This window comes from Stegodyphus dumicola, chromosome 6, assembly GCF_044657685.1.
Source record: "Stegodyphus dumicola isolate Sdum_Otavi_A_Nest chromosome 6, ASM4465768v1".
In the NCBI taxonomy this organism is placed as follows: domain Eukaryota; kingdom Metazoa; phylum Arthropoda; class Arachnida; order Araneae; family Eresidae; genus Stegodyphus; species Stegodyphus dumicola.
Genome location: NC_140773.1, coordinates 173,060,091 through 173,087,545, shown reverse-complemented (window position 1 = coordinate 173,087,545; position 27,455 = coordinate 173,060,091). Strand labels below are relative to the sequence as shown.

Genomic DNA, 27,455 nt, shown 5'->3' with positions numbered 1-27,455 from the left:
AAATTCGGCTTTGTAGGCAGGCCGAAAATATTGAGAATACGGTTTTTTTTAACTCATTTCGTAACAACGATGTATTAAGAAAATTCGTAGCACGTAAAAAAAAAAAAAAAAAAAAAAGAATGCGACAATCTACGCTTGCTGAGTAATTTAATTCCTTTGCTGCTGAAGCGAACGCGAAAAAAATAATCTGGCGCACACAAAGAAAAGAGTGGGAGAAACAAGTTCAGCGCATTAGATTGGCTGGTTAAGCGGCGAGTTGGGAGAAACCGCAGGTTACTGGATTCGAAGTAGTCGGTAGTTGGAGGTAAAACACGATGCAATTGGCAAAATCTCTGAATTGGCGAAAAATTCTAAAATTTCGACAAAAATCACTAAAAACACTTGAAAAAGGAAAAAAAATTGTGAAAAATGGATTACGATCGTAAAATCGTAAAGACAAACGCATTTTCGTAAAAATTACGAAAAATTCGTAAAAGTTGGCAGGTATGTACTTTCCAACCTACGACACTCAAAAATCGGGAGATTTTTCACAATGTTTTTTAACATGACTTTTTAAATGATAAAAATATAGTTTTTAATAATGAATTAACTTTAAATAGTTACCAATTCTTAAATGCAAGCAACACAAAAATACCTTATACATAAAAAACATTTTTATTACTTGCATCATTTAAGAAAACAACAAAAACAAAAAAAGACATTTTAATCAATTTTCGTACAAATGTTATGAACAGTGGCAGATTTGTGCTTAGATAAACTTACAGTAATCGGAAAATGTTTCGTGTGTTGAGCAAATTTTTTTTTTATTTTGAGAGAAATTTGTATCAGGTTTACGCTTATATTTTTCAGTATTATTTTGAGAACTGCCAGTTGAATTCCTGAATGGTGCAGAAATTACTTTATTTTTCTCAAACCTATTTTTAACAATGGAAGTTGTAACTACATCTCCATTTACTTTAGGTATTTTATAACTTTCAATAGAGCCTTTTATCTTAACTCTCGAAGCATTTACTTTTTCTTTAAAAAATGCAAGAAGTGGGTACCATTGATCAAGGATTCTAGATAAACATTTCTTTAAAGACAGCCGGCGTGTACACACGTTTCAAAATTTTTCTCATTTAATTATTTTGCAGCTGTTGGAACTGTTTCAATTTTTCCTTCCTTTTTTAGAACTCCTTTCAAGATAATAATAAGTATCGACAATGTGTTCATCCACATTTATTGGTAAAGAAGCTGCTAAATTTACGAGGTAACAGGTGCACCTCATAATCTGCAAATATGAATTTTCCCTTCTTAAGATGCCTGCAACACCAATCTTCAAGCCTACGATTACTGGTGCATTATCGGCACCAAATGCTAAGCAATCTAGAGGGACTGAATTTTCTTTTTAAGTTTTAATAATTAGCTGTGCTATATTAAAGCCTGTCGAATGTCCTTCTAAAGTGGGGACAGAAAGTAAACTGCATTCAATTTCTGAAGCGTGATCCGATGCATTCAGTGGCAGGTTGTGCTCCAGTAAAAAGGCAAAGAACAGACATTCTGCATTAATAACTTTTTTTGGTCCTTTGTTTCCGAAGAAAAATTTAATTCCCCCCCCCAAAATAACTCAAAGTTGTCCTTGTGTTTTTGTGTACACACATGATTGAGAACATCCGCCCTTCCACAATGCGAAATTGAAAAATCGCAACGACAGATGGTACACATTACAATTATAAATTTATTACATTATTTTGAGGAAATAATGGAAGGAAAGTGAACTGTGTACGATTTTTGAAACGTAAAGGAGTATTTCACCTTTATCCCAGACATAACAAAAGATGATAATTTCTAAAACTATTTCCCGAAGGCACGTGTACTCCCACAACTCAGGACAAGATGAATGAAATAACTAAAGAACAACCAAATAATAGCCTTGAGCTTGCTTTGTGCTCATTGGCTAATATATGCTAGATGACGCGCAGTGGAGCTCGATGCCCATTGGAGAACGAAGTTTCTAGATACATATGCTCCCACTCACAAAGCAGAAATTCTCATCTGATTACCAAGGTTTTGTTTTAGATATAACCTAGAGAAAATTCAATTGCTTTCAGACGTCCAAAATCACTTTTTTTTTTTTTTGGTTCATATAACAAAATTATAAGCCACGTTCCATAAAAATCGCGAGAAATTTTAAGAATAAGAAAAAGTCGGGAGAAATATATTGTAAATCGGGTTGGCGGGAGAGCGGTCGAAAATCAGGAGTCTGCCGCCTAAATCGGGAGAGTTGGCAACTCTGTATTTTGAATACGGCTGAGAAGCTTTGAAAGATGTACATTTCATCCAAAATTCACAAGCTTTCTTTAGGTGATGAAAATTGATACTTGCTTCAGTTATTCCCGTAAAACAAATAAATGCATGCAGAAGTAACAAAATTTTGAATATTTGTGAATACTGTAAAAAATAAGTTTATGGAACCTGTACAGGAAAAACTAAAAGATTATGAATCTGCATGCACTACAAAACCAAATAATGTAAGTACTAAAATATGCGTAATCTTTAAAATATTTATTTCATATTGAAAATTTTTATCAGTTTATTAAATGATAAGAAGTTTAAAAATATCTAGAGTGATTTTTTTTTTTCCTTTTAGCTCTTTGTTACATTAAGTTATCTTTTGGTTCCATATATTTACTCAATTTACTTATTAACAAGCAAAATATATCGTTATAAGCATTAGCCTTACACAATATTATCAAAAGGCGAGTCTTTTCTTCTATTCGAAGCAAATAGTCAAAATGACCGATGATTGTAGTTATCGGTATACAGAAAATGCCGTAATGCTAGTGTTAAATATGCAACTGAATAAATGTCAAAATTTTGTGAAGGGTTAATACAGTCAAAAGTCGTTAATTCGGACACCCATAATCCGGACCTCAAAGCTAAAAACTTTCTGCGCATGCGACGCGTTGGCACATGCGCACAAGCGTTTTACGCGTGCGCGTAAGACCTTGACTATTGCACATATGCGTGTGCGCAAGTGCAGAATACGTTTTCGCCTGCATGTTTAATGTATAACAGACGGTGTAAGCTAAAATTATCTAATTATCTATTTCAGTTAATGTTAATGATTGCGCTGTTCCTTAATCTTCGAATTGGATCCCGCTTATTATTTTTTGCAGACTGCAAGAGCAATTTTATAAAAGTAAACTTGAAATTATGTCAAATAGAATTTCCGATGCTGGAACTTCCAAAGGATCTACAAAACGAAAGCACGTTTCGATGTCCAACAAATAAAAAGTGGAATTGCTATAAAAAATGGATAAAGGCATGAAGAATGTGACAGAGAGGTTAGTGAAGATGAAAAAATTTCGACTGACAAGTTAGTCGGTATTCTCGGCACAGCAATTAACGGGACTTGAACAGCGGAACTTTGTAACTGAACAAGAAATTATGTCTGTTTATAGAATTAAGGAGAAAGTATTATCATATAAAACGAAGCAACTTACACTGAAAGAAATGTTTAATAGATTTAAACTGATGATCTATAATCCGGAATCGCCAAAGTCCCAACGAATCCGGATTAACGACTTTTGACTGTATTTCCCTTTTATTCAATACTCATCTGAAATTAGGCGCCTTGGTTTTACCAGGCATGTAATAAAAAATTAATTATTTTCCATTTTTGATTTTAAAACCGGAATATAAGACATTTAATTTACATGGTTACATAAAAATTTCAAGTTACATTAAAAGGTTTATTGTAAGGTTATGAAAATTCCTAATAGTACTGAAAATAGAAATATTTTAAAAATTGACAACCACATATTTTATGAATGAAATTTATAGAAATACAGAAGTTAAAAGACAAAAGTGGAGGGATTATTAAATTAGTCCAATACACAAATTTAATAATTGGTAAAAAAAACTCTTTGATGACACAATACCAGTTACTGAATTAATTACTGTTAAATGACTATTCTTTTTATCTAATTTCATAATAATAATGAAAATAATTTTAAGAATTGAAAGGATTCCTAGAATGCGATATTAAAAAACACATACAATTGACAAAGTGGATTAGCTTGGCTTGATGAAGCATTAAAAAAAAGCACATGTGTGAAATGTACTAAAACAAGTTATGCCTTTATATATAATTAAATTACTGAATTCTTAAAGGCGTAAACAAAATACGTGTTAAGTTATCCTTTGATCAAAAGTATTTGGGGGTGCATATCAATTTTTTATATACAGCATGAAACAAGCTCATGAATTCAGAATATTCATATAGCTTTTAAAACTCTTAAACCTCTTCTTTTTGCTTTTAATCATATTCAAACGCACAGCTCAGTCTTGGAAACTAACCAATTTTCATTAAATTAAAAAAAAAAAAAAAAAAAAAAAAAAAAAAAAAAAAAAATTAAATAAATAAAGCATCCACTAAAAGAATAAAAAAATCAAACATAAAATATATAACTGAAGACTCAGTATTTTTCAATTATTTACCATTAAATTTTTGTCTGTAGTATTTCTCAGCCAACAGTTTTGCATTAAATTTCGCATTAATCATAGAAGTCTAACATGGGTTAAAGTGGCCCATTTCCATAGTTCTTTAAATGATATCATTTGGATACTAATGCAAATATGTAGCATTTCATGTATTTTTTAAAGAGATACATTTTATGAAACTTTACACAACTTAAGAATTTTGCAATCCTCCCTTCTACACGACATTTTAATCAAATCAGTCTAATGTACAAATAATGCATACAAATTACAGCAAAATACAATATGTAAATAAATTTACCACTGGAGGAAACATTGAGATGTTTATCATATAGCTGCCAGAAAGGTTCAATGTTAATGAAGATGTTTGGGCATGCAGATTAAATGGCATCCTCTCTCAACCCCCTTTTTTTTGTGTGTGTGCATGCCCATTTAAACAATATTTACCATTATAGCTAACATAAAATTAAGTAATAAATAATATTCGGTATCACAGTTATTTAAATCTATGCTACTAAAATAAGTATTTTTTTGAGAAAGTTCACAGTAAAAGTCAAAGAAATTTTCTAATATGTACAAACTAGGGAGAATGTTGCACAAACTGCCTTATTGTAAATTTTTTGTCAGTTACATGTTTAAAAAGTTGAAGAATTCAGCCAAGTCCCCACATTAAAAAAAAATTATTTGTTCCTTCTGAATTTCAGATACGAGATTACGGAATGTAATTTCTGCCATTTGGGATAGGAAATGATACTAGTTTCCAATTTGTCTGAAAAGAATATTTTTCATACACTACAATGCAATTAAAGCTAAATATGCCACTATTTTTACACACAAAAAACAGAAAGAAGAAGAAGAAAAAAAAAAAGGGTGGCTCGTTATTCCGACATAATCAACAGTGCAGCACTATATACTTATTGTAATTTTTATGCAGGTACTAAATCCTTCTTTCAATGAAAACAGGCTATCTCAAAGATATCTTTACTAAAATTTTGAAAACAGCTTATGAAATCTCAAAGAAGAAAAAGGTCAACAAACATACAAATCTGTTAAGAGGAGACATGAATTTTTTTAAAATATCAGTACAATTAAACTGCAATGGATGCATGTCAAAAGAAGATTGCAGATTGTTCTGAAAGCACCTGAAAGATTACTTACAAAACCAGAATTCATATGACATAATAGATATACAAACTTGCTTAACTAAACTCGCTCTCTCAACAACAAAGAGGATAAACTAACTCTCAACAAAATGTCAGCCTTCATGGTGGCTATATTATACTGTCAGCAAATGAAACACTTACAAGAAAAGAATAAGTAGAAAATGGTTGAGTGCAAAATCCTTCCATAGTTGTTTATTTCTTCTCTCCAGGCACACATCAATCTATTTTTGCTTTAAAAAAAATCAGAGAAATGCAAGCACTTGGCAGTACGCATCAGATATCTACCAAATGTCTATCATCATTCACTAGAGAGATTCTGTGGCACAATACTATATTCTTACACAAAAGCAAGTTTTCTCCATTGCTGGCAAATTCCACAAAAACTTATTTTAAAATTGAGTTACAAAAATATTACGATTTGTCAATGAAAATCATTTGAACCTAGAATATAAGAGGAATGCATATACATATAGAAATGGCAAAGTTGTTTAGCCAGAAAACTGTTATAAGCACAGTTGCCAGATCTTTTGCACGTTTTGAAAACTGAGGACGAAATTTTAAGAGAATATATATATATATAGAACAAAGAGTAAAGTTAAATTTAAATAATTCTCTTGTGTCATTGCTATAAGGAATGAAATTTGAATTTAACAAATATTCTCATTCGTATAAAACTAATTTAAATACAAAAATTTAATTGTATACAAATAAAAGATTAACTATTGCTGCAAACTAATTTGTAATAACATTCAAGTTCTGAGAGTATGTGTAACTAAGTGCAAGTATCTAAAACCATGAAAAAGTATTTAATAATCCAAAAACTGAATCCTTAAAATTTAAAGAATTTTTAAAACTAAATTAATTTACATAAAGTGAATAATTGTTGAACAGTCAGGAGACAGATCTTTTCAAGGGAATGTTGCCTCCAAACCTAACTCTTCAATTACTTAATTCATGTTTCATCATCCATAAAGGCATGGGTAAGGTATTTCATTTCTTTCAATTTGTGAATTTAATTTTTTCAAACATTAAAATTTTTTAGCTAAATTTAATTAAAATGTTTATTAGAATTTTTAATACACCAAAATTTACTTTTTTTAAAAAAAGTTTCTTTCGAACTTTATTTAAAAAAATTTTTTATGAACTTATATTTTTACAATCCTTAACAGTTAGCAACTGTTGAGATATTTGTAATCGCATTCTTATTGGTTAATAGAAGTATTAGTTTATAAAAACCTTTTCTAAATGGTGTTGCTGAATGAGCAAATAGAACTGTACTGGAAAAAGCCAGAGCAATGATACTTGAAGCAAATTTACCAAAATTTCTTTGGGGTGAAGCAGTACTTACGGCTGCTTTTATAAATAATCGACTCCCAAACAGTTTGATTGACAATCGTTTTCCTTATTCTCTGAAGTATGTATGGTGAAAATCCTGATTTAACAAACATGCGTGTATTTGGCTACTCTTATGTCACCATCTCAAAGAAAGAAACTAGATGCAAAATCTGTCAGAATGATATTTGCAGGTTATTCCACAATGAGATATCATTTAATGATTCCAGAAACAAGTCGTGTCATTGTTTCCAGAAATGTTAAATTTAATGAAGAAAAGAAGAAAGTAGAAAATCAAAAATATCTTCCCGATAGTTCCGATTTGAATGAAAATGATGACTTTAAAAATGAAGACAAATCAATTTCAGACATTGATAACAGCGAATGTTAAAAAAAAAGGAGGAACAAACAAAATCTACAAGAGAAAAGAAACAACCCGTTAGGTATCCTAATCATTAGATTTACCTAGTAATGTTTGCACAAGACACTCTGACATTTGACGATATTGTAAATCTACCACAAGTAGAACAAGAGCTATCGAAAAGAGCTATGGACAAGGAAATGAAATCTATGGAAGATAACAAAGTCTGGAATCTACAAAGTTTACCCCTAGATAAAAGATATTTCCTGGAAATGGATTCTACGTAAAAAATGAGATGGAACTTACAAAACCAGGCTTGTTGCTCGTGGCTTTATACAAAAGGAAGGCATAGACTATACAGACACGTTTTCTCTAGTAATTAGTATGTGCTCTTTATGTTTAATCCTGGTAATTATCAATAATGAAGGTTTGCAAACTTTTACTTTAGATGTCAAGACAGCTTTCTTGAATGGTAAGTTAGATGAAACCATCTACATGGACTAGCCAAAAGGATATGATGATATGAGTGGTAAGAAATGTAAACTTAAAAAGAGTTTATATGGTCTTAAACAGTCTCCTCAACAATGGTATCAGTATTTCTTATTAAATTAGATTTTAAGCAATTGGACTCTGAACCATGTATTTTCATCAGAAATCTAAATTGTAAGAAAGTAATTATGGCTCTTTATGTTTGATGACTTATTAATTGCAGGTTCGGATATAAAAGAAACAAATATTATAATATCGTTATCTAAATTTCAAATGTCAAAATCTGAATGTGTCTCAGAATTTTTAGGCATTAGACTGAAGTTTGAGTCTGATTGTTTATATTTAGATCAGAAAACAATTGAAATATTACTTGATAAATTCAAAATGTCTGACTGTAAAACAGCCCAAACTCCCATTGAACCAAAATCTACAGCAGCTGATTTTCAGAAAAGAAATGCATTTCATGGCCCATACAAAGAATTAATTGGATCTTTGCTTTACTTGGCATATATTACAAGGCCAGATATTTTACTTGTAGTAAATTGCTTAAGCAAACTGCAGGAGCATCCTACTGATGTTACCTGGTGTGCTTTAAAGAGAATTCTTAGGTAGTTGAAAAACACCTTAAATTTAAAATTGATATACAAAAAGGGTGATTTGGAAAGGGCAAACTTATGTATGTATGTAGATACAGATTGGGAAGGATACTAAAGATAGGAAATCAATTACTGGTTACTTTATAACTTTATAACGTTTTCAAACTGTCCTTTATGTGGTGCTGTAACAAGTAAAAGTGTATTGCACTTTCATCAACAGAAGCTGAAATAATTGCTTTATGCAAAGGTATTCAAGATATTTTATGGATAAAAAATGTAGTAAATGAAATTTCGAGTGTTAAAAATGTTTATATTTTTGAAGATAACTAGTCATGCATTAAAAGTATTGTTAATGAAAACCTTTCAGGTAGGTTGAAACATATAGATATAAAATTAAAGTTTACTCATAAGACTGTTAAAGAAAATAATATTAAAATTGAGTATGTACAATCAAGTTTACAAATCGCAGATATGTTAACTAAGGGTCTGTCCAAAACAAAATTCTATGAACTGTTATCATTGAGCTGTTTAAAAATTGTGCAAGTCTTCTACCTTTTCTATAATGTGTGATTAAAGGGGAGTGTTGAGATATTTGTAATCATATTCTTATTGGTTAATAGAAGTATAGCTTTCTGTCACGTCCAAATTATTCTGAAACTTAATCCCATGCTTTGTCATTTTTTGATTGGTAATTTATTAACTTGTTTATGATTTGTTAAACGATCATCTGTTATAAAGTTATACATAACCTCTGTAAACGTTTTCACTGTCTGCTTGTAAATCTGCATGTATGTCTGTGTACTGCTCTGTAATAAATATTTGTTTTCGAACCTCGGCATCTTAATGTTCAACAGCAACATTTTTTCACACAGAATAAGAATTTTACATTACTTCAGAGTTTACAGCACAGGCTTTTACAATAGATCCCACAGGAAGCAGCTAACATTCAACTTAACATAGTATTAGCATCCTCTATTTACACAGCAGAAAACAAACTACTCAACCTCACTTTGATAAGCAAATGCTACTCCTCTCTCCAGCGTACAAAATACGTAGCTACAGGGTAAGTTAAATCAAAACTTACTATTTACTTGACTTTTTAGTATTATTTTTTTAGATAGCATTTAGTTTATTTTGATTTACAAGCATAATTCATGTTGGGGATATTTCAATAGGCAAGGGTTTTTAAATTACTTTGGATCACTCTTAATTACATTAGCAATGTACTTTTAATTAATAATTTTGTTTCCTAGTCCATTTTTACTTAATAAATTTCTCAAAATTCTTTAATAGTTAAAATTTCTTTTTTAAGCAATTCACTATGTTTGATTCATACTTTACCCAAGCCCATATGGATAACGAAACACAAACTGAGTAATTGAAGAGTTAGATTTGGAGGCAACTTCCCCTTGAAAAGATGTCTCCTGTTTGCTCAAAAATTAATTTAATCTTAAAAATGCTTTAAAATTTTAAATTAAATATTTTTTTTATGGTTTTAGATACTTGCACTTAATTTATATATGCTCTCTGAATTTAAATATTGCAAATTAGTTCGCAGCAATAATTAATCTTTTATTTAAATAAAATTAAATTTTCATATCTAAAATTTAAATTAGCTTTATAAGAATGAGAGAATATTTATTTTTGCAACAGACTGGTTTTCGTTGAGATGGGATAAAATAGTAAAAAATTACGTTACAATCTGAAGTCAGAAATGTTATTAAATGATTATGATACATTATTAAAAAAGGAGAATTGTACATCATTTTTAAAAATAATTTTAAATTACACAGCTGTTGCAAATAATTCTACAATGACATGATAATAAGCATTTAAAAAAAAGGGGGATTCTTTTTGGGAACAAGCAGCATAGACTTTAATTAAACTGCAGAAATAATATAAGTATTAAAAGCTTCAAAAGTTAAATATCAAACTCAAATTCTTCATTACAATACATCCCACCACTCTTCCCCTCCCCCACAGATGAAATAAATATTGATACTGATAATAAATTACATACCTTAATATTCCTTCCACCTATCATAACTCCATTCATCTGATCGAGTGCCAATTGCGCAGCTTCAGGAAGTTCATATTCTACAAATGCAAATCCTTTGTGCTTCTGCGTAACTGGATCCCAACTCATATTAATGGACTTAATAGGTCCAAAAGGAATGAAAGCTTGTCGTATTGTATCTTCTTTTAATTCAAAACTTATACTACCAACATAAACTCTAAAAAAAAAAAAATAATAATAGTCAATGAGATCAAATTATTTATAAAAAAATTCAACGTGTTTTAATAGTTAATGAAGAACATAAAGGTAGTTTCTAATTATGAATGCTATGCCATCACAAAAATATTAATATCTTCTATCAAATTTAAAAATTAGAAGATAAACAACCTTGACAAATTTATATGCAAGAGAAAAAAACATAATAGTTTTCATGGCTTGTTCATAGAACATTAGAGAGATGTGTTTAACACAAAAAAGGGAGCAATAACACATCGTTGAATAAGTCCCAGGACTAACCGACAAAATGCATTAGTAATATCAACTTGACTTCGTTGTTCGAAAGAACTAACCTTCAAATAACATGTATCTTATTTTCATGGCATTCCGACCGGAAACAGCGAAGCTACTGTGGTGAAAGTGACACTACTTGCGGACAAAATGGAGAAAAACGAATTTCTAGTGTTGATTAAACATTGCTATTTAATGGGCAAAAATACGTGCAAGCTCAGCAATAGCTTGAAAAATGTTATCCAGTCTCTGCGCCATCGAAAACAGTGATTTGCCATTGATATGCTGATTTCAAGCATGGTCACATGGATACAAATGACGCGACACGCTCGGAGACCAAATGAAGCAGTCATTCCGGAAAATGTGCAACAAGAGTTGAAAATCATGATGAATGACGGCAAAGTGAAAGATCATGACTATGCCAAGATGGTAAACATATCAACTGGATGTGCGAGTACGAGTTTACATGAAAAAAGTGGGGTGCCGCGCGTACTCACGCTGGAACAAAAGCAACAACGAGTCGACGATTCATAAAGTTTGTCACTGTTTACTCGCAAAACAGGATTTCTTGTGTCGGCATGTGACAATGGATGAAACATGGATCCACTATTTCACCCCGGAGTCGAAGCGGCAGTCAGCTGAGTGGCGTGCAGCTGGTGAAAGTCATCCAAAGCGTCCATAAACGCAAAAGTCAGCTGGCAAAGTCATGGCGTTAGTGTTTTGGGATGCGAGGTATAATTTACATTGACTACCTTGAAAAGGGAAAATCTATCAATACAGCCTATTACAGTGAATTATTTGTGCGTCTGAACGACGAAATTCTAGGGAAAAAAAATCATCTTCCACCAAGACAATGCCTTGTGACACAAATCAATGCAAACATCGGTTACATTGAACGAATTGGGCCTCCACTCTGCTTCCCCACTCACCATGTCTAGCCCCCAGCGACTACTGGCTGTTTGCTAATCTCAAAAAGATGCTTCAGGGAAAAAGATTCAGCTCGAATGAGGAAGTTATCGCTGCCACTAAAGTTTAATTTGCAGACAAGGACAAATTGTTTTACAAGCATAGCTCTTGATGGTGATTATGATGATGAATACATGCGAAATATTTTTTTTATAGTTAGTCTCCGGATTTATTGAACAATATGTTACATTACGAAAAGGAAATCGTGATGCAATCGAAAGGTTATTTCACATTCACAGAATTCATGGGGGGGGGGATACCTTGGATTACCTTACAGTGAGTTATAAGGGCAATTTAAGAAAGGACCAATGAAAAAGAGAATGTGGTGAGATGACTAGGCCACCTGCCAAGAACAGGAACACATGTATTTTTGCAATAATTGTTTTTAATTAAGAATTTTTCATTAACTTCAAATAAATACCTGTAATTATGTTATTTATATCTCATTTATTTAAAGCTTGATATAACCCGAATTTCTAATTAAATTATATATTTTTAGTATGCACCTCTGAAGAAGGGTCACCTCTATTTTCTCTGGTTTAGTGGCTGTCCCTTATTGGAAAGCACTACTGCACTAAGTGTGTATACACAATAACTTGGGAGATTTTGGAGTCATAGCATTGAGGTGATGTATAATGATGAGGAAATTTGCAGACATGGGCGAATCCAATTATTTCCCTTTCATTTATGCTTGCCACACATTTTTCATTAATCCAACACATATGAAATGGGTGCTGTAGTCACAATTTTGGAAGCTTAACATAATGGATGATATACAGAAGGGAGAAATGACACGTTGCTTTGATGCATTCAGAAGAAAATATGAGAGAGATTTAAAAAAGCACTGACTGGCTAAAAAGTATCTGCGTTGCAGATTAATTAAATGATGCAGTCTAGATTGACATACAGTATCAGGAAAAGTCCTAAGACAAGTCCGAGATCCAGATTTGTTGTGGGACTTTTCCGGATATTAGAACATCAACTTAAATCTAGTAAGATGGCATGCAAAAATTATACAATTAAAAATATGAAATCATGATGTATGAAATAAAGAGCATTCATGATCTAAAAGGTATCAAAATTAACAACCACACACACAAAAAAAAAAAAAAAAAAGAGAGAGAGAGAGAGAGAGAGAAGCTTAATATATGTTTACTAACATTTCTTTCAATGTAAGTTGTTTAAGTTGCTTCGACTTTTAAGCTAATACTCTCTTTTTAATTCTATAAACGGGCATAATTTCTTGTTCAGTTACAAATTTCCACTCTTCAAGTCCAGTAATTGCCGTGTCCAGAATTTCGACTAACTTGTCAATGGAAATTTTCTCATTTTCAATAACGTCTCTGTCACTTCACTATCCATAGCGGTATTTTCTGGATCTAGAACCATACTACAGATTTTGCTGTCCATTAATTGACTGATGATCGGGGCTTCGCCATCGCAATGAAAAACTTCTGTTATATCATCTTCATTTCTTACTGCTTTTCCACATTTCTTTACAAAATCCATTAAATGGAAAATTTCACCTTTGCTTTGCAATATCCAAAATCCTCCAAATTCGAGACTTTCATCTTCATCATGAAATCTGGTAGCTAGCCATAAATTATGCCAAGCATTTTTTTAAAGTATCTGGAGACACAGCTTCCCACTATTTTGCGATGCTCCACACAGCAGATTTTAAAAATGCTACTTTATATTTGCATTTCACCGCGCGCACTTTTCCGATATCTATAGGCTGAATGACAGATGTACAATTTGGAGGGAAGACAAATACGGATACATTATCTTTCACTAAAACTTAATTGAAGTTTCAGCCGAACACCTTCCATTACTGATAAATACAAATTGAGATACATTCCTCTTATAATCAGTATTTTATATATACTGAAATCATCTTACCGGCACATAAGGACCAAAGCTTGATGCCGCTGTAGGGTTTTCTGTTGCTGGAAAAAAAAATTCTTTAAACAATTTGAAAAAATGATATACATATATTTAAAGACTAAACGTTGTAAAAGAAATAAAATCAAAGCACTTTCTAACTATTACAGAACATTTTTTTTAAAGGCAAGTTCAGGTTTTTTTTTTTCAAATATTTTTGGCTACACCGTTCTTGCAGTGGTTTTTAATATGGAATCAGAAGTATTTTCTCATCCCGAATATTCTGACCATATAAACTCACTCATGATGATGGTTGAACCATGACTCGTTGATTTTTATTCCGTCACTTAGAGAAGCAACATAGTCTTTCAATACTTTATGCATCAGCAAGATTTGTTGTTTTATAATAAAACATAAAACAACAAAGCTTTGTTTCTCAGGATAATCCAACAAATATCCAGTACTGTGGAAGATCTCTGCTGCCATTCAATTATTGTGTTTTCGTAAAGATTGAATTGCTTTTATTACCACTTAATCATTATTGGATCTTTTCGTCCAATAGTAAACAAACAGACATACATAAATCTCCTTGCTCAACAATAAATAAATTGGTGTACTGATACTTGCTACCTTTTGTAGAGAATTTTCTCAACAACAAAAAGATTCTTTAAATAATAAAAATATGTAGAAAGAAAATATATTTTTTAATAATGAATTAACTTTAAATAGTAACTAGTTAATATCTGTTGAGTTATTTTTTCTTAAGCGTAAAAATACATGTTTAAAAAAATTACTTCTACCCTCTAATAATAGAAAAAATACTCTAATCAGTTTCCCTATTCATTAAATATTACTTTAACCAGATCACTCATCATTGATTGCAAAATATGAATTAATGTAATTGTTAACTGTGAAATTGCTTTAAGAATATTTAATAATGGCAAAATGGAGCATACAAAAAAGCAAAAAGCTTTGTTAATATGAACTAAATAACAGCCTTGATCTTGGTTTGTGCTCTTTGGCTAATACAGTATACAGTACAAAGTCCGTAATCCGGACTCGCCGGGAAGCTTAATATTTATTTGTTTACTTTATTAAACATTTCTTTCAACATGCACATGCGTAAAGCATACATTACGCATAGTCGACATTAGAAAATTGCAACCCGAAAACTATTTTATGTGTATTCCTGATATTTATGATGACGAGGTAATTGATTTAAATCATATCAAAGACTGAGTATATCGAGATGAAATACTACATTTAGCAAGGAATTATAAGCCGAATAAAATAAAAACATCTGCACTGAAAATGAGGATAGTGCTGACAGATCAACTTCTAGTTCATTGCACACCGCGACGTTCTATTTGCAACTGCAGAACATATTTATGGCATACGTTACATAGTATAATAAATTTATTATGTATTTTAATTAATTACTTATGCCTCAAATTGATGAATAAAACTTGCCTACAAAAAGACTGTTTCTGGGGAAAATTTTACAGCGATCGCTTTGAAAATAAAATCAAAGCAGCTGTTCTTTATAGCAATTTTCTGAATAAAAATTGTATTTCTGCGGGAATTTTACAAAAATTTCTGTTACTGCAGGAAAATACCTTAATATTTTAAAAGAATTTAACATTCATTCTCAAAATTAATAAAAATATTATGCACATGGTTTTCTGAAAAACTGTAATGTGTATGGCTGCTAGAGTTTGAATCATTCTAAAAATTTGGAGACTTCTATTAAGATGGTTGCACTAATACTTAGATCCCATTTTATGCTTAATGTAATTTCCCAAGCAGAATAAACTGGAAATAGAGCCGCAGAGCGAGAATTTGAATTTGATGAGCAATGCATTTGACAGTAGAGAACTGAAGAAGAATTTGAAAATATGCCACAACAGAAATGAGCCAAAAGAAGTGGTACTATAAAATGGCCCAAATCTAAAAGACAACTTGGCCAAGTGGCTAAAGAAGCAACAAGAAAATGGAAATGGCAATTTTGAATATAAAAATTCACTTGCAAGAGAAAGGTACTTCTTTGTTACAGCAGCCTCTGAGACTGAATCACCAATCAACAAAGATATCTCAACAAAATCTTGTTAGATGTTTTTATACCTCACCATATGATCGTACATTAGCACCATTATAAGGTATTTCTCCCACCTTCCTAGCATGCCTTTGTGGTGTAGTGGTCAGCACACTGGGCCGGTATTCCAGAGGTCTGCAGTTTGATTCCCGGTGAAGGCGGTTGCTAATTTTTCATCTTGCCTGCTTCCAAAAAATATCTAATGTCTCTACACAGTGTTACATTTCTACTCTCACCACGTGTTCTTATATTATTCATTTTCGATGAGGTTTTTACATTCACATTGTTTATTGAATATATTCCTTGCCTTTTTTTTTTTTTTTTTTTTCATTTCATTTAAAAATGAAGTCAGCCTCATTTACATTATTTTGTAAGGGATTCGTTTTTTCAACCAAAAGGATTGTTGATAATGGATTGCACGCATCCTCATATGCTTGATTCAATGAAAACTAGACATCAAAATCTGTCTATAAACTTAGCAATAATTTTGGTGGCTTCACAACACACAAAAATAATCTTATGAAGAAGTTGCAAAATGAGCAAGAATTGTGTGAAAATCAGTGAACATACTGTCAATAATATCAGGATTCAAAGAAGCTGATATCATATCCCCAGAAAAAGAGACTGCAAAGTACAGCAAGAAAAGGAATGTGATGATCTGGCAGACTCAGATCGTAATTTTGATAAGGATCTATTTAATTCAGACAGTGAAGAATCAGATTTTGAAGGCTTTACAGGATCTACAGTTTGCTGAAATTAATTTTGTCAGAATTTATTAGTAAAGTTTTTAAAACGTCAGAATTTATTAATTTATTTTTAACGTCAGAATTTATTAAGTAAAGTTTAAAATTTTCTTCTGCCATTCAATTTAATATCTCCTTGTTCCGATATTTTCATATAGCATAGAATACATATACGGATTTCTTGAATGGGTACATGGAACTACATTTGTTAACATAAGTATATTTTAAAACATTTCTCACCCATAAATTATTTTTAGTTATAGTTTTATGTCATGTATTTTATTTTGAGACTGTGATTTTCATGGCGATGCAATGCACGATTTAATTGGTGAATTTACATTAATGTGGCATTACTATTAAAATTTTTTTTTCATGATATTTTCCTTGAGTGGAGCATTTGTACTGAAGCAACCTTTCTTCTGGACATTACGATACTTTAATGCCTTCGCGCCGACTGTCACGTATACGTGCCAGCAACGAACACACTTATCTACCGGCCGTCACGCAGGCGTGCCAGAGCATTGTTGCGTTTACTACCGACAGTCACGTATTTGTGCCAGTACCTTGGAACGTTTTTCAAACTATAATTTCTGCCACAAGATGGCACTATATGTCCATATGGTTTCAGATACATGTACATTAGACCTTCTACTCAAAATGAGAGAAGCATGACTCACATACACGTGTTTTTGATTATATAAACAAACGGGGAAATAAATAATTCTTTGTTTTTACCGTTGCAATGTCGAAGCGTCGAAAATGTTTAACAGAGCATGAAATAGCAGAAATGATGCAAAATATTTCAGATATTGATTCTGAAATTCTGATATTCTGATATTGATTCTGAAAGATTAACTGAAAGACATTTTCCAAAACTTTGTTCAGAAGAGACTGATAAGAAAATTAGATGGCGATGCTTCGTTTGTTCACATTCCCGGAAAAATCCTCCAAAACGGCAAATGAGTTATTACGAGTTCAAGGAATGTAATGTAGGACTGTGTGTAGATCCCTATTTTAAAATTTTTCATACGAAAAGAGAATTTTAAGTAATATATTTAGTTTTCAGATGTATAATGTTAAAAGTCATAAAATGGTGAGTAATTCAAATAAAATGTGTAAAAAATGCATTTAAACAAGAAATAAGGTAATTAAATTATATATATAAAAATATCTGTAAAGCATAACCCGTTTAAATACTCTATAGAGCATTATTAAGCAATGCGTTGATACTTCGGAAATTTCATGGATTTAGGCTTAGTAGCAAAAAAGCCCCCGGCCCTGGAGAGATGCGAGGCGGAAGACACTGCCGGCCTCCGCGATAAGTGCACGTTTTCACTACCCGGCTCGAAGGGGTTAAATTTTCTGTTTTTTATATATTTAAGGTATCAGTCACAATCTGTTACTATTTAGTAATGTGCAAAAAGAAGTGAAATTCCCACCTCCAGGGGTGTTTGTGGGACCCCAAAAAAATCCCCTGAAACTTTTACGGACTTACTACCGACATTTTGGAGTTTCGAGAAGGGGGGGGGGAGAGAAATGAAAAATTACAATTATGAAGTATTGAATGACCTAATTATAAAAGTTCAATGAATTACTTTTTTTGCAAAATTAATAACCATAAATTTTCAAACATTATGTAAATATTTTAAATTACCTAAATTAATTCTTAAAAAAAAATTATCTAATTTCTGCTGCTTTTTTTTATTTTCTGATGTTTGTGGGCTTGTCTTTCTTTTGTGGTGAACTTCATAATTGCAGGAAGGTTGACTTTTATTTTCCTCATTAACAGTTGAAGAAATTTCCTCGAGAACTGCACATGCAGAGGTAGAAGCAGTTTGCTTTTCTGCTAATGTAGAAGGTTTTTCAGAGACTTTTATAGGTGACTCATCTGAAATACATGTTTTTAAGTACTCTTGATATGTTTTCCAACTCGCAATAAGGAAAGAACAAAAAAGAAGTTTTTCCCCCTTTTCACGCATTATCACTGCCTTTGGAGAAAGAAAGGAAAAGTTTTCACCTCACACACTGACCTTGCGTTTTCTGCTTTCAAAGGAAACAAAATTACCCAGATCAAAATAAATAATTCATTATTATTCCTACTTCCTTTTGAACGACGATCCCCGGATTGCACCTCTTACTACACAATGCTTATTTTTGAGGATCATCAATTTCATTTCAATTCAAATCCAACAGGAGTGAATTTTAAAAACTATCAATATAAAAATATTACATCTTCTCTTTAAATGTTCTTTTTATGAAGCAAATTTCGAAAACTTCATTTACTTTTTATTACTTACTTGTTGCTGATGTGCTATGGTCTGTTTCATAAGAACATTTTTGATACTCTGTTCCATGGCATACTTTTTAGCTTTTGTTACCATTTCTTGCTGTTCAGATGTCAATTTCATGAGACCCAAACCCAAAATACCAGTTGGAGTCCTCAAGGCACCCGGTCCTGCCAAGACAGGCCCTGTTTGTTCCATCTGAGAATCAGCCGGTGTAATATCCATAGTAGGCAATGTAGCCATCGGTGAGCCATCTGCAGATACAATTATATTAGACACTTATACTTTAAAGTATAAACAAAAAAGGCACGTTTTGAAGATAGCCTTTAACATATCTGACCAAAACTTGAAAATTTAATTGCAGCTTTAAAAAGTCAATTAAATTATAAAATGAAAAGTTCCGCAGCCATGCTGCTAAGTTAAATTAATAAATACCAAATCCAATAAAAAAAATTCATCCCTTTAAATAAATTCCTGACACATAATTTTTAAAAAGATTTTATTTAAGTGATGGGGGCGATACACAGAACTGATTTCTAGAAGCCACATTTACTGGGCAAAAGAAATATCTTGTACAGATACTGATTTCGAGTTTTAGAAATCTGTAGAATTCTATTAAGAGTACACAGCAGCCTGCATAAGGATAAACTAAAAGAAACATTCTAAATATGACCTTTACCGCTTTATGCTAATCTCAGAGCTGCAAGTGATTCACACGAGCAAATGAAATGGTGAGACCAGAGTGTGGGTCTTCCCCTCAGTTTCAAACTACACAGCATAAAAATACAGAAAAAAGAGAAAAGAACAAGAAAAATTAAAGTTACACAAACTTTTTCATTCATATTTGGATTCTTTAACCTAAAATAAGATTATGAATTAAGAAGAGCAAGAATAACATTTGTATATATCAAATTTTTTTAGAGTGAACCCAGTTCAACGCAAAACATAAAAATCCGAGTTAGGAAATATTTCTTCTTGCACAGATAAATCAATCAAATGTTAAAACTTGCTCTTCTTGCACACATTACATATATATTTCAAAATACTAATTCTGAATTGTTAAAACTGAAAGTAGGATTTAATTTACCTCTCCTACATTTTTTTTAAAAAAAAATAACGATTACAAAAACCAAACTGATGCAAATATTAATACATTGATATGTGGAAATTACTGATAAATTTTATATTTATCATAATCTCCCAAATAAAAAATTTCAGAGCATTTTATGATTAGCTGCAGACAATAACTGGAATATTTGTAGATATCTTGTGAAATAGGAAAAAATTCAGACTTATGGATCAGGGAAACTGAGAGCATGTTTTAAAATCTCTGTTCAAGATTTACAAATATGATCAAATCATATATTTTTAAAGATAAAAACCATGATTAACTTCTACCAAATATACATTATTCCCGACATTAAAAATAAATATTATAACTTACTAGCTGAAAACATTTAGGAACATAACTGAAAAATAATCAAACGAATAAAAACAGTGCTATTAAAAACCTTACCATTCCTATCACATCTTGTGCTTAGATTAAAACTTAGTTTTCCCAATCAGTTTAAATATAGTAACATTACATGTATAAAAAAGAAGAAAACTTTTTATGGTTTATCCTTACTCCAATAAAAATTTTAAAAAAAGTGTCGTACATCCAAATTTTGCATAAATTTATGGTAATCAAATGAGAATTCTATTTAAAATGCTTTATTAACAGAAGACAGCTCCATAAAATATCAGTTTCGCTAAAAGAAGGGAGGGGGAAAATATCTGCTTTCATACTTCCTTAAAAAAAATGAAATTTCAAGAAGTATGTAAATTTTCTTACAGAAATTAATTGAAAACTAGTATAAATGAATGGAAAAAATTTCAAAGTAATATTTAAATATCTAATTTTCATAATTAAAATCAAATGTTCAAGTTTATTGCTATAAACAAATAACTGAAAATTAAAGAGAAGTTTTAAAATATCTACAAATAAAAAGATTAATCTATAAAATTACATTTATTTGGACACCAATGTTTGACTTTTTTGGGGGGAGGAGGGGAAATAAAACAAAATTTTAAAGAAAAAAAGCCTTCTTCAATGGAGAATGAGTCAAAATTCATTTTGTTTTAGCCAGGAACATTGTTAAATACCTTCTATTGTGTACTAGATGTGCGATTTAACAGTCCAGATCATCCTCATCTAAAAAAATTCACTTAATCTGGAAATCTGTGGTATCACAAAAATAATCAGAAATATGCATGTTTCATTACATTAAAATTTTCATCCCATTATCGCTTTTGTTTCTAAATGAAGTTTTCAAGAATTTTTTTTTTTTTTTTTCCAATCCTCCACAACTCTATAATTTCAGTAGTTATGCCAGGTAAAAGATTTACATTTAATTATCATATGCAACAAGAGAATTAAGTTTTATGGATTCACTTTTATTTAAACTAGATAGAATACACTGCTACAAATTTTATTGTAATGAAACTTTGAAAGATGCTTATTCAAAACAAAAATGGGCAGATTTTAATACATTAAACAATGAGAAATTGCATATTTATAATGAAAATGAACTATGAAAACAAGATACAAAATAAATAATTCTTGTCAAAATGTCCTTAAAAAAAGCAACTTTAACAATGCAGCCTCATTTCAAAATTTATCCTTCTCGGGAATACTCTCTCAGAAGCTGTAAAAGATTCTAAAAAAAAAAATTATAAGAATCAAGTAACTACTCTACATGTTGACACATTCCAAGTAAAAGATACATATATTTTAAATAAAGGAAGAGTTGATTGATATTGAAATCTATTCATCATCAGTAAATTATGATTATGCGAGAATACAAGTATATTTCAAATTTAAAACAGTAAAGATTCCAGAAAATAGGAACTTCAGGTATAACCAATCCACATCCAGCAATAATGGCCTTGTCTTTTAACAAACTTTTGCAAATATTTTCAGCTTCTGGAAAATACACAGAAAAAAAGAAACAGACTCTGATTATTATTTTTGTTATTAATACTTGGAATGTCCCATATCTATACAAAGTATATAAGCTATATAAATCTGCCCACTATATTTCAAATTTCATTAGGAAAAAACATAAACATGTAAAAACACTTAAGTAAATCTTGACTTTCTATTTTTGAACATAATTACTTTAAAAGCGGTGCAAATATGAAACAATTTTTATATTCATTTACGTTTATAACAGAAGTTATTTTATAAAAATATTAAGCCTTTTTAATTCAAACCTTTGTCAATAACTTTGATATATGATATTAAAAACTTTTAAAATCACATGATGAAATCAAATAAAATAGACGAATTTACAAAGGCTGTAACAGCATATGGAAAAAAATGCATTACTGCACTTGAAATGAGATTAAAAAAATATTCCTCCCAACAAATACTTACAATAATGTGAAATCTAATATATTGCATTTACAATAGCATTGTGCATATCTTTATTGGGAGAAGAAAACTAAAATAATTAATACCAAATGATTCCAGTAATATAATGTCATTCGTTTTAAGATGAATGAAGTCTTTCTATGCAATATGCCAACCAAGATTAAAATCACCTAGAGAAGTCTCATGTTTCTTTATTGATCACAGATTGAGCCACTTCTTAAAAAAACAAACAGAATGTTTTTGATTTTAGAATTTAAGTATGTGATTCTTATATATATAAACCCAAAACCTTCAGATATGATCACATGTCACTACAGAATCACTTACCTTCAGATTTGCATTTTTTCAACAAAGGCTCCTCACCAGCTGATAATTTCAGTCCATTCTGGAAACGAAATAAAATGTTAATTCATAACAATTGAAATAATCAGTCACTATTCACAGATAATGAAGGGCAACATTATGACACTTAATAGGATACTTTTTGCATTTCAGAAACATAAATCATGAAGAAATAAAACTATAGTTAGTTCTTAGCAGAAAATTCTAGTATAGACTATATGCTACTTAAATATGAAATATCCCAAAACAGCAGAAATCTGAGGCTCTTATTTTTTAGAGAGAACATTTAAAAGCTGATATCTATAAAACTAGAAAGCATTCTCTAAAATTCATACTGGACAATAGTTATTAGCTTCCTTATTAATCCTCATTATTAAAGACAAAATGTAAAAAAAAAAAACCTAAGAACATTTTTTTATATTTTCAAACATTTTATCACTCACTTTTCTTCACATCAATTATTTTAAGTCTTATTCAGGCAGTAGTCTACTTTTAACTCACAATGCCGATGCATCCAACATAATATTTCATTATTTGAGGGCACATACATCTTGATACAAACAAAGAGTACAATATAGTCTGCAATTCAAATTCTACAGCTCTCAATAAAGACTTAAATCAAACTACAAACTTCTGCAATAAAAGGATTAGAGCATCTTTTGAAAAAAGGGGCGGAGACATTCGGGGAAAAAAAAAAAAACTCCATAATGTATGTCGCTGATCTTTAGAATATGGTAACTGGTAGTTTGACGACATTTTGGAGGCGATAAAGGTTACTACCTGGGACTTTGGTAATAATGTGAGCAGTACTCAGTTCCGATTACACATTATTTTGTGTGAAGGAAATGAGAGATCATGGGATATGTCATGTGATATTAATGGACAAATTACGGTTCTTTAATCGGAAAAGGGGGGAAATCGGGAAAAAATCTGGAAATTTTGTATTTGGCTTTATTCTGTGTTGTGTGAAACAGTGTTTGTTAATTTTTGGATCCCATGGCCCTAACTAAAGTGAATTCGAAATGGGTATTTAGTGGGATTAAAAGGGATAGTAATAAGTGTTTCTTTAAGGTTGTGCAAGATAGAAGTAAAGATGTTTTATTAAGTTATTTATTTTACGTGGTACCTTGCTGTGAACTATAAGTATGATTTTAAAGATCCTGAAATAGGCGCACATACGCTTGCTTTTTATTTAGCGGAGGAAATAAGAAAAGTTTATCGGACACGTAATCAAGATTCTGAAGAAGATTAGGTAAGTTAGTATTTTTAATTATTTGAGGATATTATTTTTATGCATTGTTCTAAATGTAAGGTGGAAGTAAAGTAATTTGGTATTATTGGGAAAATTGTTATGAACAATGATTTAGTTTAAAGTAATTAGGATTGTAAGCTAATTTTTATTAATTTAATGTATGTGCTTATTTATATTTTAAGTAGTGTTTTTGAATTTAATTATATTTTAATTAAATGATAGTTATTTTGTGAATTTTATGTTTGTAGGAATTTGGTATACGTTTTAGTTGAAGTAAACGTGCATGGAAATAATTTAAATATTTGACACTAAGTATTTGTAATGTTTGCGGTATGAATTCGTTGGTGACATGTATAATATAATAGATGATTTAGAGGTAAAAGTTTTTGGATATTTTATTTATTTTATATGTGGAAATGTTCATATTTGGAAAGGGTATAAACTTTTTTTGCGATCAGGTAATTTCATATATGTTCTTTTTACCGGGTTTAAAGATTCAGAAAATTGTCATGCATTTTCGTGAAATTTTTCTAATTTATGAGAAAAAAGGAGTGTACATGGATATGGTGAAATGGCAGCGGGAAAAAAAAATAGAGGGTTGCTGTAGGAGAGTTGGTCGCCAAATTTTCGCCAAGTTACCATAATCTAATGATCAACCAAGTATGCTATGTACTATATTGTATGAAATGGGAATAGCAATGTCTCAACTATGAATTTGAAATACAAATTATTCTATAGACAGAAGTAACGCCAGTTTTTTAAAGTTCATGCATTACCAGAATTATGGGATAACGGTTGTTGTTAAAAAATAAAGAATTCTAAAATAAATATAACAGTAAATCCAACAATACTATATTAATAATGTATTTAATAAAATACTTCAAATGTCCCCTTTTAATCACCATTTCTCGTAGTGATTCCCCCTTTTCTGCTTTACATCCTTCATTTAAAAACACCATAATTTATACCCATGTTGGCTATTGGCTTCTATATTTTTCTTCAAAAATCTGAATACTTTTTTCGAAAAATTTTTTGACACAACCAAAGATACATTTTTATAAAGTGTGATATTTCACTCAGTCAAATCCAAAAATTTGTGTCATCCCACAGATACGTGGTACATCAATTTAGGATCAAAGGATGAAACAGCATAGCATGTACTTACTTCACTTAATTCTGTATATATTTGTTAAATTACATCTTACATTCATTAAGTTCCAATACTTTATTGTTAAATAATGCACTTTATGCACATCAGAAAATTTCTCTACTCTTTTGCCCTTTTATTCCGAATTATAATCGTTTCTTTTCAGAATATTTTCATAAACTTTTTCTCTATTTACTACTTAAGTATAAGAACTGCACACTTACAAACGTTAAATTGATATCTCATAATAATGATTGTAAAAAAAAAAAAAAAAAAATTAGCTCTAAGCAGTTATTAAAGTTAAAAGTGACTTCAGAATCGCGATAAATATACCAACCTGCATTTATTTACTTTTATTATACAAACATACATTCATTAAATACTCGCCATTTTCACATTTGTACAAGTATGAAAAACAACTTACTTCCAGAATCTGTCCATTACCTAACGATGCCATGTCACTTTGTTGATACGGATTTTCCAAAACACACTGATATTTACACTTTATAATGAATCTACAACAAAGATTAGTAACATTTCTAGTACATAATTCACATCAAATTAAGGTTTCCTCACACCTGCAGATCCGACGGAGAATGAAGCTGATTGGACATTTATTGCAAGGCATGGACAGGTAAGTTGAGCTGCAGAATGCTTTGCTGTATTCAGATTATTTCTAATACACAATTAATTCTTTCCTATACATAAACTATAACTAATATTAATTTTAAAAGTGAGCCTTAAAATGTTGAAATAATATTGCTTTATTGCTGGTTTAAAATATAATAGCTATTGTTTAAAATTAGAAAAAGCGAGACCCAAGCAGAAGCATAACAACCCGTAAATTGTAACTACAAGTGTCAGCTCTGGTCATGGGTTCTAGGCGGGCAAAAAGAATTAGTCAGTGCAAAACACGACGTCTGTGATCCTCTAAAGTTTTCTTGCGAAGCTTTGTATTTATTCTTGAAGTTGTAATAACAAAGCGTCAACTCTGATATTTATATTATTTTTGAAGTCATTCTTTGATTTCATTATGGCTGATAAATCTGCAAATCGTTCAGTATTAGGAAATGATTGGTTTCAGTCGTTTTCTAAATTTCGTCTCAATCATGAATCATTTCTAGATGAAGTAAAATTAACTCGAGATGCTTTTTGTTTGGACGTTTTAAAGGTAAAATTCTTCTTCAAATACTAAGTCAAAAATTTTTGCTATTATTTTTTCTGTTACTGAAATCAGTGTTTTATGAAAGAGATTTTAATTTAATGTCTTAAAAGGGAAATACAGAATATAATTCATCTACTCAATTGATGAACTTTCTCTTTGAAAATAGCGCAGGATTTGATGTCTAAAATTCTTACAGCAGTTCATAAATTATATATTTTGGGATGTGTCTATTGTCCTTCAGACGCAATCTACCCTTTTGGTTAGTGGGCTCCAGAACTGTAGTTGGAACACACTTGAGATTCATAACTGCTGTTATTTTTCTAAAGTATTTTCTGAAATGTAAATTGGTAATTTTAAAAAAAAAAACTTTGGTAATAAATTAATATATGATTTACTACTTTTACGAATATGCAAAACTCGAAGAGTTGCTTATAAATTGCTCTACAATATATCTAAAGTAAAATTATCTTAACATTAGCATTTTTTTCATAATATTATAAGTTTTGAATCTAAAGGAGTCCAGCCTTCTTTAGATAATCAGACTAAGCTACTAAATACACTTAGTTAAATGATTATTCAACATAGTCTTATTAAAAGTCATTAAAATCTAAAAGTTACGGTTAGAGTAGACTGAAAGCCTCTTGTATTATCGTGAATGATTTATGACCTCTTGTATTATCGCAAAGTTGTTGTTTCATTTATCATCAAGTTGTTTTGTTTATCGCCAAGTTGTCGTTTCATTTATGTAACCTGAGTAGTTGAATGTTCCATAAATATGTTTACCCACAATTGGATGCTCCTTTGACTTTTTAAGTGAAAATATATATGGATGTGTACATGGACAAAATCAAGGGAATGCGCAGTGCCAAGTTTGTGCAATTCTCTGATTTTTTTTAAGTGAAAATAGGTCGACATGTACATGGATGAAGTCGAGGGAGTGCACAGTGCCTAGTTTGTGCAATTTTGTGATTTTAAGTGAAAATAGGTCAATGTGTACATTGATGCCAATTTTGTGCAATTCTTTGACTTGTTATTTTGTCTTTGTTTTGCGGCGGTTTTCCAAAAATCACTGCTACACAAAGCCAAAATAAGAAGTCAAAGAATTGCACAAACTGGGTATCCAAGAACTGCAAAAATCAACAGTTTTCACAAAGGGGTACTCGTAAATATTCTTTTACCCCTATTTTTTTGTAATTCACATGCAAATTGAGAGCCTATGA

At 30.8% G+C, this 27,455-nt stretch overlaps 2 protein-coding genes across 9 annotated transcripts in view; one reads left to right on the top strand and one right to left on the bottom strand.

Annotated features, from left to right (window-relative positions):
* hfp (Poly(U)-binding-splicing factor hfp) overlaps positions 1-25,685 on the bottom strand; it is an 84,441-nt gene extending 58,756 nt beyond the window's left edge. The window contains exons 1-6 of one of the 3 annotated variants that reach the window (XM_085819166.1): positions 25,495-25,659; positions 22,657-22,714; positions 19,594-21,879; positions 18,927-19,168; positions 13,813-13,859; positions 10,444-10,657 (exon numbers count right to left, since the gene is read on the bottom strand). In XM_085819166.1, the coding sequence (XP_085675292.1) occupies positions 10,444-10,657; positions 13,813-13,859; positions 18,927-19,157 (492 nt within the window). In that variant the 5' untranslated portion in view covers positions 19,158-19,168; positions 19,594-21,879; positions 22,657-22,714; positions 25,495-25,659. Of the gene's footprint in view, positions 1-10,443; positions 10,658-13,812; positions 13,860-18,926; positions 19,169-19,593; positions 21,880-22,656; positions 22,715-25,494 lie in introns of all 3 variants that reach the window. The other 2 variants (XM_085819167.1, XM_085819165.1) reach the window with 2 other exon arrangements.
* Positions 25,686-25,967: 282 nt separating this feature from the next.
* Positions 25,968-27,455, top strand: part of LOC118196521 (AP-5 complex subunit beta-1-like) — a 178,415-nt gene continuing 176,927 nt past the window's right edge. For 5 of the 6 annotated variants that reach the window (XR_015041764.1, XM_085819161.1, XM_085819162.1 and 2 more), the window contains exon 1: positions 25,968-26,241. Coding sequence is in view for 4 of the 6 variants with exons in the window: in XM_085819161.1 (XP_085675287.1) it covers positions 26,104-26,241 (138 nt within the window). In the remaining 2 variants the exon portion in view is untranslated. The remainder of the gene's footprint in view (positions 26,242-27,455) is intronic. The other variant, XM_085819164.1, reaches the window with a different exon arrangement.